The sequence below is a fragment of the Salvelinus namaycush genome, chromosome 3 (genome assembly GCF_016432855.1).
Source record: "Salvelinus namaycush isolate Seneca chromosome 3, SaNama_1.0, whole genome shotgun sequence".
Taxonomy (NCBI): Eukaryota; Metazoa; Chordata; class Actinopteri; order Salmoniformes; family Salmonidae; genus Salvelinus; species Salvelinus namaycush.
Genome location: NC_052309.1, coordinates 80637021 through 80656233, shown reverse-complemented (window position 1 = coordinate 80656233; position 19213 = coordinate 80637021). Strand labels below are relative to the sequence as shown.

Genomic DNA, 19213 nt, shown 5'->3' with positions numbered 1-19213 from the left:
AGCATAGGGATGGCTACATCATGTTATAGGTATGCTTGTAATCGTTAAGGACAGGGGAGTTTTCATGATAAAAAAGAAACGGATTGGAGCTAAGCACAGGCAAATCCTAGAAAACCTGGTTCAGTCTGCTTTCCATCAGACACTGGGAGATTCATTCACCTGTCAGCAGGACAATAACCTAAAACACAAGGCCAAATCTACACTGGAGTTGCTTATCAAGAAGACAGGGAATGTTCCTGAGTGGACGAGTTACAGTTTTGACTTAAATCTACTTGAAAATCTATGCCAAGACCTGAAAATGGTTGTCTAGCAATGATAAACAACCAATTTGACAAAGCTTGAAGAATTGTGAAAAGAATAATGGGAAAATGTTACACAATCTAGATGTGGAAAGCATTTCGAGCCTTACCCAGAAAGACGCTGTAATCTCTGCCAAAGGCTCAGGGGTGTGAATACTTATGGAACTGAGATATTTCTGTATTTCATTTTCAATACATTTGCAAACATTTCTAAAAACATGTTTTCACTTTGTCATTATGATGTGTACATTGTGGGAGAAAAAAATATATTTAATCAATTTTGAATTCAGGCTGTAACACAACACAATGTGGAATATGTCAGGGGGTATGGAAGCATTCTGAAGGCACTGTACCAGTGTGGCAACTCCTAAGGCATGAAAGTTCTTAAAGAATCAATGTGCATCATTCATTTAAATGACAATTGAATAGGTAAAGAGGTATGTTAGATAACCCATGCAGAAAAATATACATATTTTTTTTTACATAGAATTAGGCATAATGATTATGGCTCTAGATTGCTGTGTCAGTTGTTTGAAAAATGCTACATTCTCCAACTTCTCCAAGCATAAACACAAAGTTGTCCTTTCCAGTCACACCAGCGTGATGTAGTTATTGTGATCTATCCGTCTCTCTGCTCTCTTTCTCTTTAATCAATGAACACAATGACACAGGAAATAAGTCACACTGATATGGAATAAGTCACACTGATATTCAGTAGAGCATACTGTAACAACAACAAAAAGAAACATGAGACTGTGTTGGTGGATGAGTGTGTTTTAAAATCTATTTCAGCAACGGGGAGGCAGGTAGCCTAGTGGTAAGAACGTTGGCCTAGTAACCGAAAGGTTGCAAGATCGAACCCCTGAGCTGACAAGGTAAAAATCTGTCGTTCTGCCCCTGAACAAGGCAGTTAACCCACTGTTCCTAGGCCGTCATTGAAAATAAGCATTTGTTCTTAACTGACCTGTCTAGTTAAATAAAGGTAAAAAAAGCTCTCATAGTCTCACTGCAGAATTAGATGGTCATCTACATTCTCCAAATTTCAAAGTTGCACCAAACATCACATTTCGAAGTGTTTTTGTTGCTCCTGCTTCTCTGTATGTTCCATTTCCCCAAACATCTAATTTTGAAGTTAAGTTTAGGCACTCATTCAGAATTGTTAAGGTAAGGGTTAAGATTTGGGATAGGTTAAAACGTCAAATAAAAAGCCAGTGTCCACTACTGGGATCGAACACGCAACCTTCTGACCCAAGCCTACTTGATGGTAACAGCGCTCACTGTTACCGCTAGTGGCCGGCTTTGGCGGCATTTCCCGTTTATTTTTCAGTCTTGCATCTTGTTTTGAGCTATTAGTTATGAATGTATACTTGTGTGCTCGTGTGAATGCACATGTACTGTACCAGTCAAAAGTTTGGACACACCTACTCATTCAAGAGTTTTTCTTTATTTGTACTATTTTCTACATTGTAGAATAATAGTGAAGACATCAACACTATGAAATAACACATATGGAATAATGTATTAACCAAAAAAGTGTTAAATAAATCAAAATATATTTTATATTTGAGACTCTTCAAAGTAGCCACCCTTGCCTTGATGACAGCTTTGCACACTCTTGGCATTCTCTCAACCAGCTTCATGAGGTAGTCACCTGGAATGCATTTCAATTAACAGGTGTGCCTTGTTAAAAGTTCATTTGGGGAATTTCTTTCCTTCTTAATGCGTTTGAGCCAATCAGTTATTGTGACAAGGTAGGGGTGGTATACAGAAGATTGCCCTATTTGGTAAAAGACCAAGTCCATATTATGGCAAGAACAGCTTAAATAAGCAAAGAGAAATGACAGTACATCATTACTTTAGGACATGAAGGTCAGTCAATCCGGAAAATTTCAAGATCTTTGAAAGTTTCTTCAAGTGCAGTCGCACCATCAAACGCTGTGATGAAACTGGCTCTCATGAGGACCGCCACAGGAAAGGAAGACCCAGAGTTACCTCTGCTGCAGAGGATAAGTTAATTAGAGTCACCAGCCTCAGAAATTACAGCCCAAATAAATGCTTCACAGAGTTCAAGTAACAGACACATCTCAACGTCAACTGTTCAGAGGAGACTGCGTGAATCAGCCCTTCATGGTCGAATTGCTGCAAAGAAACCACTACTAAAGGACACCAATAAGAAGAGACTTGCTTGGGCCAAGAAACACAAGCAATGGACATTAGACTGGTGGAAATCTGTCCTTCCGTCTGATTAGTCCAAATTTGAGATTTGTGGTTCCAACCGCCGTGTCTGTGAGATGCAGAGTAGGTGAACAGATGATCTCCGCATGTGTGGTTCCCACCATGAAGCATGGAGAAGGAGGTGTGATGGTGTGGGGGTGCTTTGCTGGTGACACTGTCTGTGATTTATTTAGAATTCAAGGCAAACTTAACCAGCATGGCTACCATAGCATTCTGCAGCGATACGCCATCCCATCTGGTTTGGGCTTAGTGGGACTATCATTTGTTTTTCAACAGGACAATGACCCAACACACCTCCAGGCTGTGTAAGGGCTACTTGACCAAGAAGGAGAGTGATGGAGTGCTGCATCAGATGACCTGGCTTCCACAATCACCCGACCTCATCCCAATTGAGATAGTTTGGAATGAGTTGGACTGCAGAGCGAAGAAAACGGAGCCAACAAGTGCTCAAAATATGGGGTAACTCCTTGAAGACTGTTGGAAAAGCATTCCAGGTGAAGCTAGTTGAGAGAATGCCAAGAGTGTGTAAAGCTGTCATCAAGGCAAAGGGTGGCTACCTTGAAGAATCTCAAATATAAAATATATTTTGATTTGTTTAACACTTTTTTGGTTACTACATGATTCCATGTGTGTTATTTCATAGTGTTGATGTCTTCACTGTTATTCTACAATGTAGGAAATAGTACAAATAAAGAAAAACCCTTGAATGAGTAGGTGTGTCCAAACTATAGACTGGTTGTGTGTGTGTGTGTGTGTGTGTGTGTGTGTGTGTGTGTGTGTGTGTGTGTGTGTGTGTGTGTGTGTGTGTGTGTGTGTGTGTGTGTGTGTGTGTGTGTGTGTGTGTGTGTGTGTGTGTGTGTGTGTGTGTGTGTGTGTTTTAGCAACTGAACATGGGTTGTGTTAGAGTCTCTATGCTGTAATGAGACATCTACGCAGTGAGTTGGTAAGAGAGAGTGGACTATGTATAAGTGGATGAGCTGTACTGTATGATGTTCCTGTGTTTCCTCCTCTGTGTCTCATTTGGTTCTTATACTGTAATTACACGGTGGAGACTCGCTCCCTCCCCTGCTTCTTCTCCCCCTCCCTTCTCCCTCTCTCTCTCTCCCTCCAACTCTGTGATTGCATGTATAATTAGTGGCATAATTATAGTTCTCTCCATCTCACTGTTTCAGGAGTTCTGTCTCTGTCTCTCCTGAACACCTCACTATTTCACCCCCCTCCCATCTCGCTCTCTCTCTCACTGGGTTAGTCTGTCTGTCACTCTCTCTGTAGATGTCTCTCTGTCTCTAGCTGTGCTAATATTGGGATGATGATAGAGATTCTGGTCTACTCCTGGGCTGCAGTGGCCCGGTTTCATCATTAATTAATCATTATTAATTCAGGAATCTCAAACTTTAAAAACCTTGAGGTGTGTCACTGTGAGAAGCAAAACAAAATGCATTATTTCTCTTCAAAGCCACTTTTTTCCCCAAACTCCCAAAAAACCACAATGTGTGTGTGTGTGTGTGTGTGTGAGTGAGAGAAAGAGAGAGGGGGGATGGGGGTGTAGGTTCCCCATGTATTACTTTTTTTTTTTTATAATGAAAATATGTGAAAGCTTGCAAATGTTGTCCCAGCAGGTACAATTAGTTTGATTTCTTAGCCACAGAAAGTGACATCAGAGAGTGTGAAATGGTGAGAAAGCTCAGATGGAGCATTGGTTCCATGTTACATCTCCTTTGTTTGTAGTGTTCACAAGGAGTTGTTTCCCTAAACTTTTCAGATCACATTTTCATAGCGGCTCTGTGCTTTAAATCAGGAACACTTAAAACGCTGATTTCATAAATAGAAACATTTAAAACACAAAGGACAGCTATTTAGAATCACACATGCACTTTGACAAAGCATACAGTGGAGCTAGTTTTAAAGTGAAATGTTTTTTGCTCTACTGTAAGCCAAGCTACTACAAAACAACCATGTCCTACTTAACAAATGCCACAGGGTTTCCCTCTGCCTTTACAATTTCAACTAATGACATGTGCAAACTTCATTATTTTCACTTTTGACCAACATGAAACCAATGGCAAAACATTTGAGTTCTTTCACTTTCAATATGGACCCTTATGTAGGCCATACCTAAGTACAGCGGTCTATATAAAGTGTAGGCCGTGAATAATGTACTGTATCTTCTTTAGAAAAAATACATTGCTATAAGGAGTCTATGAAAGCTTGGCCTGATGCTATGGTTGATAAAGTATTTAATGACCTGTCAATCAAAGGATCCTGTATGGGCTGGTCAGTGCTAGGGTCCCTCAGTGGTTGAGCCACTATACTCTCACTCCCTCTAGAGGTAACACGTAGGCCTACAGGCTACAGTCAGTCAGTCAGTCCAATGGCCAACTCAGCCCTGAAGTCGCAGCGAAAGCATATTAAACATAAAGAGGCCCAGAGACATGACTCTGGATAGTCCTAGTCCTCACAACTCAGCCCACTTGCTAAAAATCTCTCAGCGTTCTCTCCACTTTTATCTTTTGTAAATCTTGTGTTGTCAGACCAATGAATAGCGGGCTCCACCAGGGGCCTGGTTGGTTGGGGCTGCAGCGCACCGTACAAGGCTTTAATTTAGTGTGCAAGGCGTGCGGCGGTCTTTCCCAACGGAGACGGTGCTGTGTTTGTTTTGCGGGTGTGTAAATTAGCGGTAATTCGTTTGCTCAGTAATGACGTGGGAGAGCTAATTAGGGCAGTATTGATGGGTGCTTTAATTAGTCTCCAGTGTGTTATGCTAATGAGACCCTAATTCGTGAGTGTGTATATGTGTGAGAGTGAGTTTGGTTGTAAGTAAGTAGTAATTCTTAAGATATATGATGCTGGATACGCATGGCTGAGTAGTGATCTCCTTCACCCAGCCTGTGTATCCAGCTCAGTGCTAAGAGGCTTTGGTCTGAGAGCCTCTTCCCTCCACTCCCCATACCTATTACCTACCCTGCCCTCCCCATACCTATTGCCTACCCTACCCTCCCCATACTTATTACCTACCCCACCCCCCCCACCTATTACCTACCCTCCACTCCCCATACCTATTACCTACCTTCCACTCCCCATACCTATTAGCTACCCTACCCTCCGCTCCCCATTACCTACCCTCCACTCCCCATTACTTACCCTCCACTCCCCATTACTTACCCTCCACTCCCCATTACTTACCCTCCACTCCCCATACCCATTACCTACCATCCACTCACCATACCCACTACCTACCCTCCACTCCCCATACATATTACCTACCCTACCCTGCCCTCCACTCCCCATTACCTACCCTTCACTCCCAATACCTATTATCTACCCTCCACTCCCCATACCCATTACCTACCCTACCCCCCACTCCCCATACCTATTACCTGCCCTACACTCCACTCCCCATACCTATTACCTACCTTACCCCCCACTCCCCATACCATTACCTACCCTACCCTCCACTCACCATACCCACTACCTACCCTCCACTCCCCATACATATTACCTACCCTATCCTACCCTCCACTCCCCATACCCATTATGTACCCTCCACTCCCAATACCTATTCCCCACCCTCCACTCCCCATACCTATTACCTACCCTCCACTCCCCATACCCATTACCTACCCTTCACTCCCAATACCTATTACCTACCCTCCACTCCCCATACCTATTGCCTACCCTCCACTCCCCATACCTATTACCTACCCTCCACTCCCCAACAAAATCACCTACCCTCCACTCCCATACCCATTACCTACCCTCCACTCTCCACACCTATTATCTACCATCCACTCCACTCCCATACCCATTACCTACCCTTCACTCCCAATACCTATTACCTACCCTCCACTCCCCATACCTATTGCCTACCCTCCACTCCCCATACCTATTGCCTACCCTCCACTCCCCATACCCATTACCTACCCTCCACTCCCCATACCCATTACCTACCCTCCACTCCCCATACCTATTGCCTACCCTCCACTCCCCATACCCATTGCCTACCCTACACTCCCCATATCCATTGCCTACCCTCCACTTCCCATACCTATTACCTACCCTACCCCCCACTCCCCATACCTATTACCTACCCTACCCCCACTCCCCATACCTATTACCTACCCCCCACTCCACATACCTATTACCTACCCTCCACTCCCACACCCCATACCTATTACCTACCCTACCCTCACCTACCCTCCACTCCCCATACCTATTACCTACCTTCCACATACCTATTACCTACCCCACCCTCCACTCCCCAACAAAATTACCTACCCTACCCTACCCTCCACTCCCCATACCTATTGCCTACCCTCCACTCCCCATACCTATTACCTACCCTACCCTCCACTCCCCATACCCATTACCTACCCTCCACTCCCCATACCTATTACCTACCCTCCACTCCCCATATCTATTGCCTACCCGCCACTCCCCATACCCATTACCTACCCTCCACTCCCCAAACCCATTACCTACCCTCCACTCCCCATACCCATTACCTACCCTCCACTCCCCATACCCATTACCTACCCTCCACTCCCCATACCCATTACCTACCCTCCACTCCCCATACCCATTACCTACCCTCCACTCCCCAAACCCATTACCTACCCTCCACTCCCCATACCCATTACCTACCCCCACTCCCCATACCCATTACCTACCCTCCACTCTCCATACCTAATGCAACCAATATGATGGTAGGTACACACACACACACACACACACACACACACACACACACACACACACACACACACACACACACACACACACACACACACACACACACACACACACACACACACACACACACACACACACACACACACATGCTTTCACTAGCAGAATTACAATCATAAATCCCACCAGCCGTGATAAACCCACCCGGGACCTTAGACACAACACTGACAATGCTTTGGTAAATGACTGTTTTATGTGTGTTGCACTGACAGGTTCATGTCACAGATAAGAATAATCCATCTCTGAGCTGTAATATTCAGCTATTATTAAGGTACTCTATTGCTTGTCTCAATGTAGAGGTCTGTTATTATCATAATTCATTCAGTTATTACCGATATGGTATTTGACATGCCACTGGTGAGGATGTGAGAAAGAGAGGGATAGAGAGAGGAAGAAAGAGATAGAGAGAGCATATTTAGAAAACATCACCAGTTTTTTATTCTAATCATATATATTCATGTCTATCCTGTTATACATAATCCATTATGATTCCTGCAGAACTGAATCCTCTGGTGTTTCTATCGGTCACTCCGTCGCTCATTTCTTCTCTTCATCTCCTTCTTTCTTCTCCTTTAAGACTGGGGAGGGCAGAGAGAGAAACTCACCATGAAAAATAGGCTAGAGGGGGATCATCCTACTTTAATCTCCCTCCCTCCCTCCCTCCCTCATATATATATATATATATACTGAACAAAAATATAAAAGCAACAAAGTGTTGGTCCCATTTTTTCTGAAATAAAAGATTCCAGAAATGTTCCATACGCACAAAAATGTTATTACTCTTAAATTGTGTGCACAAATTTGTTTACATTCCTGTTAGTGAGCATTTCTGTAACAAGCCCTTTTGTGGGGAAAAACCTGGCTCCCAAGTGGGTGGGCCTATGCCCTTCCAGTCCCACCCATGGCTGCGCCCCTGCCCAATCATGTGAAATCCATAAATTAGGGCCTTGTGAATTTATTTAAAATTGACTGATATCCTTCTATGAAGTGTAACTTCGTAAATTGTTGTGTTTATATTTTTGTTCAGTATAATACGATGATTTGTATTCTGTACAACTGCCTGAATCATACACTCACAATCTCTACATTTAATCTTGTTAGGGAAAATTACATACTATCAGAGTGTTCCCAACAAGCGATAATCATAAGTCATAGATTGTGAATCCATGACCAGCTTTGTAATAATGGGTTTAACGGATGATAACTGATGATTAGTTAGACAACTATCGACTGCCAATAAAAGTCTGTCTCATGCTGAGTATGATAGGAGTTGTAGTGTGTGTGTGTGTGTGTGTGTGTGTGTTTGTACATGTCTATGTGTGAATGCGTGACAGTGTGTGTGTGTGCCAGTACCTCGGACTTCCAGCCTGCACTCCACCTCGTCCTCCCCCAGGTCGTTGATGGCCTTACAGGAGTACTTGCCCCCGTCAAACTGGCCGGGCTTCCTGATGTTCAGGGTCAACACCCCCTGGTTGTTCTGCATCAAGAATTTAGGATCCTCCCCAATGATCATCTTGTTCTTCATCCACACTATCTTAGCCTGAGGTGAAGAGAGGACGGTAGAGGGGGGGGTTAAGAGAGGAGGGAGGGACTTTAATTGGGGAAACATTTGGCCTTGAAATATAAATCACCAACTCACTAGGCAATTTTCCATGGAAATTATGTTTTTCATAATAAATGATGATTGCCTAATCATTTAAGGTACCCGGGTCACGTGATGTCACCGAGTAACTATAAAGCTCCACTCCACATTTAATTCTAATTCTATGCTTACAATATACATTTTTCCAACTACACTGAACAAAAATATAAACGCAACATGTAAAGTGTTGGTCCCATGTTTCATGATCTGAAATAAAAGATCCCAGAAATTCAGATTTTCAGCTCAGATTTTGTGCACAGATTTTTTTACGTAGCATTTCTCCTTTGCCAAGATAATCCATCCACCTGACAGGTGTGGCATATCAAGAAGCTGATTAAACAGCATGATCCTTACACAGGTGCACCTTTTGCTTAGGACAATAAAAGGGCCACAGATGTCTCAAGTTTTGAGGGAGTGTGCAATTGGCATGCTGACTGCAGGAGTGTCCACCAGAGCTGTTGCCGGAGAATTTAATGTTCATTTCTCTACCATAAGCCGCCTCCAAAGTCGTTTTAGACCAGCCCAGGACCTCCATATCCGGCTTCTTCACCTGTGGGTGTCACGCCTGCTCCCGCTCCCCCTCCCTGGCCCTCGAGGGCGCCAGGCTACCCGTCATCATACACACCTGTTACCAACATTACGCGCAGCTGCGCTCATTGGACTCCTTGACTTTGTTGATTACCCTCTGTATATCTGTCTGTTCCTTGGTTGTGTTCCTGTCACACCCTGGCCTTTGTTATATTGATTTTCTTTATTAGTTTAGTTAGGTCAGGGTGTGACATGGGGGATGTTTGTGTGTTTTGTCTAGTTTAGGGTGTGTGTATTGTTTAGGGGGTTTTGTAGAATGTATGGGGTTGTGTTCAGTGTAGGTGTTTAGGAAAGTCTATGGTTGCCTGGTTTGGTTCTCAATCAGAGACAGCTGTTTATTGTTGTCTCTGATTGGGAGCCATATTTAAGGCAGCCATAGGCTTTAGGTTTTTGTTGGTAATTGTCTATGTTGAACGTTAGTAGCTTGTGTGTGCACTTTCGTTTATAGCTTCACGGTCGTTTGTTGTTTTTTTTGTATAGTTTGTAAAAGTGTTTCGTTTCGTGTTATTCTTCGTTATAAAATATAAAAGGGAAGATGTTTTCATATCACTCTGCGTATTGGTCCGATCCATGCACCTCCTCAGACGAGGAGGAGAACGAACGTGACAGTTCCGTGTGTCCGCATTATTCCGTATTGTGTTTGTCATATGTCCTTGTTTACCTGTGTGCTGATGCTGTTCCTGTCGTGTTCTATGTCTGTTCCTGAATAAATGTTTGACTCCCCGTACCTGCTTCTCATCTCTGGGGTCAGGTCCTTGCAGTGGGATTGTCTGAGACCAGCCACCCGGACAGCTGATGAAACTGTGGGTTTGCACAATCAAATAATTTCTCCACAAACTGTCAGAAACCATCTCAGGGAAGCTCATCTGCGTGCTCGTCGTCTTCACCAGGGTTTTGACTTGACTGCAGTTCGGCGTCGTAACCGACTTCAGTAGGCAAATGCTCACCTTCGATGTCCACTGGCACGCTGGAGAAGTGTGCTTTTCACGGATGAATCCCGGTTTCAACTATACCGGGTAGATGGCAGACAGCGTGTATGGTGTCGTGTGGGCGAGCGGTTTGCTGTCAACGTTGTGAACAGAGTGCCCCATGGTGGTGGTGGGGTTATGGTATGGGCAGGCAGGCAGGGGAGCAACTTTGGTTTTTATCCAGTTGGATAAATACTCTAGACAGCCTACGCGACCGCTCGGAGACATCCACAAGGTCCTAAAGCAGTTTCCTCGTTTTGTATCACATTCCAATGATAAAACTGTGGGGGACAAAAATGCAATTTCAGCATGTCCCCCCCGTCCCCAATGAAAGTTGCGCCCCTTTGGGCATGCATAAGCTACGGACAACAAACACAACTGCATTTTATCGATGGCAATTTGAATGCACAGAGATACCGTGACGAGATCCTGAGGCCCATTGCCGTGCCATTCATCCGCCGCCATCACCTCATGTTTCAGCATGATAATGCACGGCCCCATGTCGCAAGGATCTGTACACAATTCCTGGAAGTTATTCCATTGCCTGCCTACTCACCAGACATGTCACACATTGAGCATATTTGGGATGCTCTGGATCGACATGTATGTTCCAGTTCCCGACAATAACCAGCAACTTCACACAGCCATTGAAGAGGAGTGGGACAACATTCCACAGGCCACAATCAACAGCCTGATTAACTTTATGCGAAGGAGATGTGTCGCACTGCATGAGGCAAATGGTGCTTACACCAGATAGTGACTGGTTTTCTGATCCACGCCCCTACCTTTTTTTTTAAGGTATATGTGACCAACAGATGCATATCTGTATTCCTAGTCATGTGAAATCCATAGATTAGGGCCCAATGAATTCATTTCAATTTGACTGATTTCCTTATATGAACTGTAACTCAGTAAAATCTTGAAAATTGTTGCATGTTGAGTTTATTATTTTGTTCAGTGTACAAAAAAAATGTTTCTTTACAGTACATGGATTGTCCTGACTTTCAGGAATGCCTGAATTCGGGCTCCCGAGTGGCACTGCATCTCAGTGCTAGAGGTATCACTACAGACCCTGCTTCAATTCCAGGCTGTATCACAACCGGCTGTGATTGGAAGTCCCAAAGGGCGGCACACAATTGGCACAGCGTCGTCCAGGTTAGGGTTTGGCCGGGTTTGGCCGTCATTGTAAATAAGAATTTGTTCTTAACTGACTTTCCTAGTTAAATAAAATAAAGAAAAAAAGAATTGCTTCGCCTTGCTTTTCTGGTTAGCTGGATGCAAGTTCCTCCATCCAACTATTTCAGATCTACAGGAGTGCAGGTTTCACAGTGGCACGGACCGTGGAGTTATGTTGGTACAGGAGAATTATTCGAATATGGCAAATATTAGTCAATTATTGCATTCTATTCGCGGGCTATTCTATTCGCTTTCGCGGGCTACCTGAAACATGAAACAGATAGGTGGGAGGGGATACAGGTTGTTGCCAATTTATTAGTAAAATTTGCCTAAATGGGTAATGGAACCACTTCAACCACTACATTTGTACTTTAGGTGTAACATCATTACGTCAGGTGTTTTTATCGACACAAGATCGTTAAATGGAAACCCACCCTAGCAGGCAATTGTCGCATCTATTTTCTATGCCAACTTTCTAAATGTTGAAAAATCACCGGACAAGTTAATGGAAACATAGCTTGTGACACACAAACGCACCTTCAAACAGCTTCTTGTTCTCGCTCTCTCAACACACACTCAAACACTTAATTACAGTACTGCCCTCCCTCTCCACACACACACACACACACACACCCTCACCTTAGGGTAGGCCCGGACAGCACAGCTGATGGCAGTACTGTAGCCTGCAACAACAACCCTGTCCACTAGGGGAGCTGTAAACTTGGGGGAGCTGCTCATGTCCTTCTCTTTGAAGGCTGGTTTGTTGTACTCCAGATCTGAGGGAGGATATAGATGGGGACTGTGATAGCTGTGTTTATTAGGCTATATAATAATAATATTAATAAATGCCATTTAGCAGGTGCTTCTATCCAAAGGGACTTACAGTCATGCGTGCATACATTTTACGTATGGCTTGTCCGGGAATCAAACCCACTATCCTGGCATTACAAGCGGCATGCTTTAGCTTTACCAACTGAGCTACAGAGGACCACATAGTATATCATGTTGTCTATTATATCTACATACTACATTTGGTGTAGTGTAGTGTAGTGAAGTGGTTCTCAAACTGGGGCTAGCAAGAAGGTTTAGGGGGGTGGGTCGCAAGTTAGATTTTTTTCACACATATTTTAAATCAACTACATAAAGTTTAGCAATCTGCTATGAACACATCTTTGCCAGAACAATAGGCTACCTTGCAATTTCATTGATTATTTTCACATTTTAGAAGGTTTGGGTGGCTAGTACTGGCTATATTTCTAAAGATAGCTGTAACAGTCTTTTTTTACATATGGGATGAAGATGTAACATATTCTGGTGAATTTATTACGATATTTGTGAGGAAGGAAAGACTACAGACAGACCATGGTTAGGCTGTTACGAAGACCGTATTACGGCAACGCTGGCGGTCACAAGTCATGACCGCAGTCAAATTCCATGTGACCGTTTAGTTACAGGTACTAGGCTTCTCCAAGCTCTGATGCTGCTTATGGTCATTAGCAGCCTACCAAACTTGCTAACTGCCTGGTACTCAGCACTCTATTGTCCCTCTAATCACTCTGACATCAATGCAAATGTAATCGAAAATCAAATCAAAACACTTCATGAGAGCCCGTGAGAAAAGCCCATGCGTGAGAAAACAGAGTTTTCACGGCCTCTGTTAAAAAGAGGAGGATCCCGTCAGCTTTCTATAGGCTAGGACTACTATATTTATTTCTCAACTTTCATAATATTAAGCACATTGCATCTCTTTATAAAGGAAGTATAGCCGACCTGGCTGGCAAGGAAATGAACCGCGTGAAAATCGTCCTCTAATCGCTATTTAAGTGCATAGATGACATGTCTTTTTTTTCCCCTGCCCCTGTTCCGAGACCGGTGCATGATAATGGTACATTCTTAATCAAAACTAATTTCATACATATATTATTTAGTATATGTAAAGACAAGATTAAATCAAGAATAGTCTGATGGGTGACAATATTAGCCTATCACTTGTGAATGATGTGTTATCACTTGTGAATGATGCCCAGCTTGTGTGCAGTAAGGCAAGAAACAGCACATGCCTTTTTCATAGTCACACACCTCATGTAGCCTAGCCCATAGGCCAGAATGTTTTGATAAGGTTTGTATCACACAACTAAAGTGGCCAAATAACTTCTTAAAATTAAGCACATTAATCCGCTTTGCAACCAGTGTAGAGCCTAACTGGCATACATAGACGGCGTGTGAGTTTCAAATTTGGGGAAGATAATTTTCACCATAAAAATGCACCTTTATAATAAAGCATTACATGCATAATCTCATTTGTGGTTACTTTTTAGAATGGTGTTTTCCCACTAATTTATTAAATTTTGGAACATTCGCATTTACTGTCGTGTGCGCATTGCTGCGCTTGTAATGTGAAGAAATAGCCTAATAGTTTATCAACATTTTAAGCTAAACGTTCTGATCTGTTGCATCAGCCTCATTGCCTTTAAAAGTTATTTTGATGCGAGTGGTTGTATTGATTTGGGATCTATCGCATCCTACAACTGTACAAATATTTATTTCTCACACAGAAGGCCAAGTTGACCAACAGAATAGGTCAACCTTTGTACTATGGGGGATAGTAGATTGACATACTGTAGGCTAGCGCTTACCCTAACCATGGTTTACATCCGATCCTGCAACCTCTGATACATACAGGTAGGCCATATGACCCGGCTTGCTCTGGACTCCAGAGAAGTGACATGATATCCCTAGTTGATATTGGCTGCTAATAGCTATGAATGACTTTAATCTCAAAATGCTGGTGTAAAACTCAGTTTATTTCTAGATCTTGCCCTTTGAAAGTGCATCACTGTTTATGGCTGTAATGACAGGCTACATTTGCGCAGCGATGGTGTGTGCGTGTTTGCGTGAGCGTGCAGGGGGGTATAGTATGGTGTAGTATTGTAGTGTGTTACCTGTTTTGCCTATGATGGCAGTGTTCTTGCTGAAGGCCACCTCATCGCTCAAGCCACAGATGTTCTCACTGAACACACGGAAGGAGTACTCGTTCCCCATGACCAGGTCAGACGCTGTGCAGCTGGGCCGGCGGTTGTGCTCATACACTGTGAACCAACCCTGACCAGAGGGAGGGAGGGAGGGAGGGAGGGAGGGAGGGAGGGAGGGAGGGAGGGAGGGAGGGATGGATGTTTACAGAGAAGTAGAGAGGTTGAAAAAAAAGGGGAGGATATGTGGATATATAGAGGCAGATGTTTGAGAACAGAGGACGAGGGTAGAGAAGGAGAGGTGAGGTGGATACACAGTAAAGAAAGAGAGAGCTATAGAGAGAGATGAGGAAAGACAGAGGAGGGAGTTGGAGACCTGGGTCTTCTTGTCAGCCTTCTGGATGGTGTAGCCGGTGATATCAGTGTTGCCTGTGTCTTTGGGGGGCTTCCACTCCAGAGCAGCGTTGAAGCCCCACACATCTGTTACCATCACATTTATAGGAGGACCTGGCTTGTCTGTGGGGGGGAGAGAGAGAGAGAGAGGAAAAAGTAGGAAGGAGGAAAAAGTACATCTGTGTGTCAGTGAGAAAGAGATCTCTTTTAACAGACAAACAGACAGGAAAAATGGAGCATGTGGAGTGTGTCTCATGTACGTCAGTACTCCAGTATGTTTGTCATTAATCCTGGTCTCTGCCGTGCTGCTGCTGCTGTGACTAAACGTGTGTGGGGGCTGATCTGAGGAGGCTGGGCCCTCTCATTAGCTCACCTCCCAGCAGGGGAAAGGAGACAAAGGCCCCTAATCCCACCCTAATCCCAGTCTACACACCAATAAATCCAATGGAACCCCACTGCATAATCCACCCACCCAGCCATACAGCACCCTGACCCTCACACGGGTGCTAAAAGGAGCAGGAAGGAGGGAAAGAGGGGAGGGAGGGAGCAAAGCGACGGTACGGTGGCAGTCAGGGCAGGAGGGAAGGATTAAGAAGACAGGAAGAGAGGAATCAGCCTCTTTGATGATTCCCTCCCTACTTTGGAGTCTTAGACTCCCTCCGAGGATTAAATGAGGAATTATCATCACATTAAACTCTGAGGTGTCATCCTAGATTTAAGTCATTGCATCATGGTGGCTCCATATTTGACTGTAATAAATCGTAAAACACACTAGGTATAGTGACTGAAGGGTGAGCGCGGACATACATTTACAGTGGCAAGAAAAAGTATGTGAACCCTTTGGAATTACCTGGACTTCTGCTTAAATTGGTCATACAATTTGATCTGATCGTCATCTAAGTCACAACATCAGACAAACACAGTCTGCTTAAACTAATAACACACCAACAATTATTCGTTTTCATGTCTTTATTGAACACACCGTGTAAACATTCACAGTGCAGGGTGGGAAAAGTATGTGAACCCTTGGATTTGATAACTGGTTGACCCTCCTTTGGCAGCATTAACCTTAACCAAACGTTTTCTGTAGTTGCGGATCAGACCTGCACAACTGTCAGGAGAAATTTTGGACCATTCCTCTTTACCAAACTGTTTCAGTTCAACAATATTCTTGGGATGTCTGGTGTGAACCGCTCTCTTGAGGTCATGCCACAGCATCTCAATCGAGTTGAGGTCAGGACTCTGACTCCAGAAGGCGTATTTTCTTCTGTTGAAGCCATTCTGTTGTCAATTTACTTCTGTGTTTTGGGTCGTTGTCCTGTGGCATCCCCCAACTTCTGTTGAGCTTCAATTGGCGGATAGATAGCCTTACATTCTCCTGCAAAATGTCTTGATAAACTTGGGAATTCATTTTTCCGTCGATGATTGCAAGCTGTCCAGGCCCTGAGGCAGTAAAGCAGCTCCAAACCATGATGCTCCCTTCACCATAGTTTACAGTTGTGATGAGGTTTTGATGTTGGTGTGCTGTGTCTTTTTTCCTCCACACATAGTGTTGTGTGTTCCATCCAAACAACTCAACTTTAGTTTCATCTGTCCACAGAATATTTTGCCAGTAGCGCTGTGGAACATCCAGATGCTCTTTTGCGAACTTCAGACGTGCAGCAATGTTTTTTTTGGACAGCAGTTGCTTCTTCTGTGGTGTCCTCCCATGAACAGTGTTTTACGTATCGTAGACTCGTCAACAGAGATGTTAGCATGTTCCAGAGATTTCTGCTAGACTTTAGCTGACACTCTAGGATTCTTCTTAACCTTATTGAACATTCTGCGCTGTGCTCTTGCAGTCATCTTTGCAGGACGGCCACTCCTAGGGAGAGTAGCAACAGTGATGAATTTTCTCCATTTATAGACAATTTGTCTTACCATGGACTGATGAACATCAAGTCTTTTAGAGCTACTTTTGTAACCCTTTCCAGCTTTATGCAAGTCAACAATTCTTAATCTTGGGTCTTCTGAGATCTCTTTTGTTCAAGGCATGGTTCACATCAGGCAATGCTTCTTGTGAATAGCAAACTCACATTTTGTGAATGTTTTTTTATAGGGCAGGCCAGTTCTTACCAACATCTCCAATCTCATCTCAATGATTGTATTCCAGGTAAGCTGACTCCTGACACCAATTAGCTTTTGGAGAAGTCATTAGCCTAGGGGTTCACATACCTTTTCCAACCTACACTGCGAATGTTTAAATGATGTACTCAATATAGACAAGAAAAATACAATACTTTGTGTGTTATTAGTTTAAGCACATTGTGTTTGTCTATTGTTGTGACTTAGATGAAGATCAGATCTAATGTTATGACCAACTTATGCAGAAATCCAGATACATCCAAAGGGTTCACATACTTTTTCTTGCCACTGTACATATGGCCTCCATCCCAAATGGAAACCCTATTGTCTATATAGTGCACTACTTTTGACCAGAGCCCCTAATGATGTTGGTGCCAGTGACTGACCTACGATCTGGATGTGTATGTCAGCCTTGTCCTGCATGTTGTCTATCTGGACAGACAGGGTGTACGTCCCAGAGTGGTCCCTTTCTGCCGAGCGGATGAACAGGATGGTGTCAAAGTCACTGGTGCGGATGCCCACCGACTTATTCTCCAGGGGCTCACCGTCTTTCAACCAGTTGACCACGGGGCGAGGCTTCCCCTGGGGAAAGACAGGGGTGATATGGTCAGTGAATGAAAATGACATTTACTGAATTAAAGAGTGAGATGCTGCTACAGGAGAAGTGCAGGAGGAACACCCTAAACACCCATTTTCTGATTGGTTCGTTTTTGCATTACAGGACAATGATTGCTCTTCTTACCACACACTGAGACCCAGCTAACATGAAGTCAGCCCTGTCTCTAGCCTGGGGAAGGTTACTACTGTGTGGTGCTAGGTGTTTTCAGACCTGGAAGGGGATGACTAGGTTGATCTTCTCGCCCACTTTCCTGATGAACTTGGTTCTTAGCTGGCGAGGCAGGCGGATCTTTGGGTACTCTGAGACATGGAGGGAGACAGAGAGGAATGTCAACACAGAAGTAATGTGTATACCGTGTGTGTCAGAGGTCTATGGAGAAGTGTGTGTGTGTGCATCCATGCATGCGTGTGAGTCTGACCCATGATCTCTCTGATGGTGACAGACTGTTTCATGGTGCAGGGGGGGCTGCGTCCAGCGATGTTCATAGCCACCACTCTGAACAAGAGCTTCTCTCCTGTTGGCAGCCCCTTCACACGGTACGTGTTCTTGTCCACTGGCTCCTTATTGGCTGCCACCCAGTTATCCTCTGAGGGATGGACCAATAGCAGAAGAGTATTCATTGTCATCCACTTGGAAATGAGATGGTTCATCTGTAGGGTTTTATAGGAATTCTATAGAGGAATTCTATGGGAGCGATTAGTGAATTAGAAGGAATAATAATGTTATTGAACAATCCCCAAATCCTCCTTCACCTCCTTCTTTGCACCACTCGATTATGTACCCGTCAACGCCCCCTGCTCCAACCCTCTCTGGAGGACGCCACTTCAGGGCACAGGTGCTGTCTGTCACATCCTCCACCGTCAGACGAGTGGGCTCACTGGTAGGGGCTGAGAGAGAGAGAGAGAGAGAGAGCGAGAGAGAGAGAGAGAGAGAGAGCGAGAGAGCGAGAGAGCGAGAGAGCGAGAGAGAGAGAGAGAGAGAGAGAGAGAGAGAGAGAGAGAGAGAGAGAGAGCGAGAGCGAGAGAGAAAGAGAGAGAATAGTTAAGAGGAGAGGAAGATCGAGGTAAGCTGTATAAGTAGAGTATCAGGAGATTGAAAGGCTTCTCTCCACTGCTCTAGTAATAAGTGTCTACCCACCTATGGGCATGAAGGGCTTTGAGTTGCCGCTGGGCTGGGAGATCCCGATCCCGTTGACAGCAAACACTCTCATCTCATAAAAAACACCCTCAATCATCTTCTTAGCCTCGTATGTGGTTGACTCAAACACCTCAAAGTTCAGCTTGGTCCACCTGGAGGAACCCTGCTTCTTCCTCTCCATCAGGTAGCCTGCGAGTGATGTCATCACAGAGCGACATTACATCATTACAGACCGACATTATCACAGTGACATCATCACAGAGCGACATTACATCATCACAAAGCGACGTCATCACAGAGAGACATCTTCACAGAGC

General features: G+C 44.2%; 1 protein-coding gene across 1 annotated transcript in view; it reads right to left on the bottom strand.

The window, feature by feature from the left end:
* Window positions 1–7454: 7454 nt before the first annotated feature.
* The window catches only part of LOC120044653 (myosin-binding protein C, fast-type-like), a 46957-nt gene continuing 35198 nt past the window's right edge, over window positions 7455–19213 (bottom strand). The window contains exons 21-30 of the mRNA XM_038989327.1: window positions 18897–19085; window positions 18512–18646; window positions 18178–18345; window positions 17970–18058; window positions 17527–17722; window positions 15000–15139; window positions 14597–14756; window positions 12294–12430; window positions 8634–8820; window positions 7455–7858 (exon numbers count right to left, since the gene is read on the bottom strand). Of these exons, the coding sequence (XP_038845255.1) occupies window positions 7818–7858; window positions 8634–8820; window positions 12294–12430; window positions 14597–14756; window positions 15000–15139; window positions 17527–17722; window positions 17970–18058; window positions 18178–18345; window positions 18512–18646; window positions 18897–19085 (1442 nt within the window). The 3' untranslated portion in view covers window positions 7455–7817. The remainder of the gene's footprint in view (window positions 7859–8633; window positions 8821–12293; window positions 12431–14596; window positions 14757–14999; window positions 15140–17526; window positions 17723–17969; window positions 18059–18177; window positions 18346–18511; window positions 18647–18896; window positions 19086–19213) is intronic.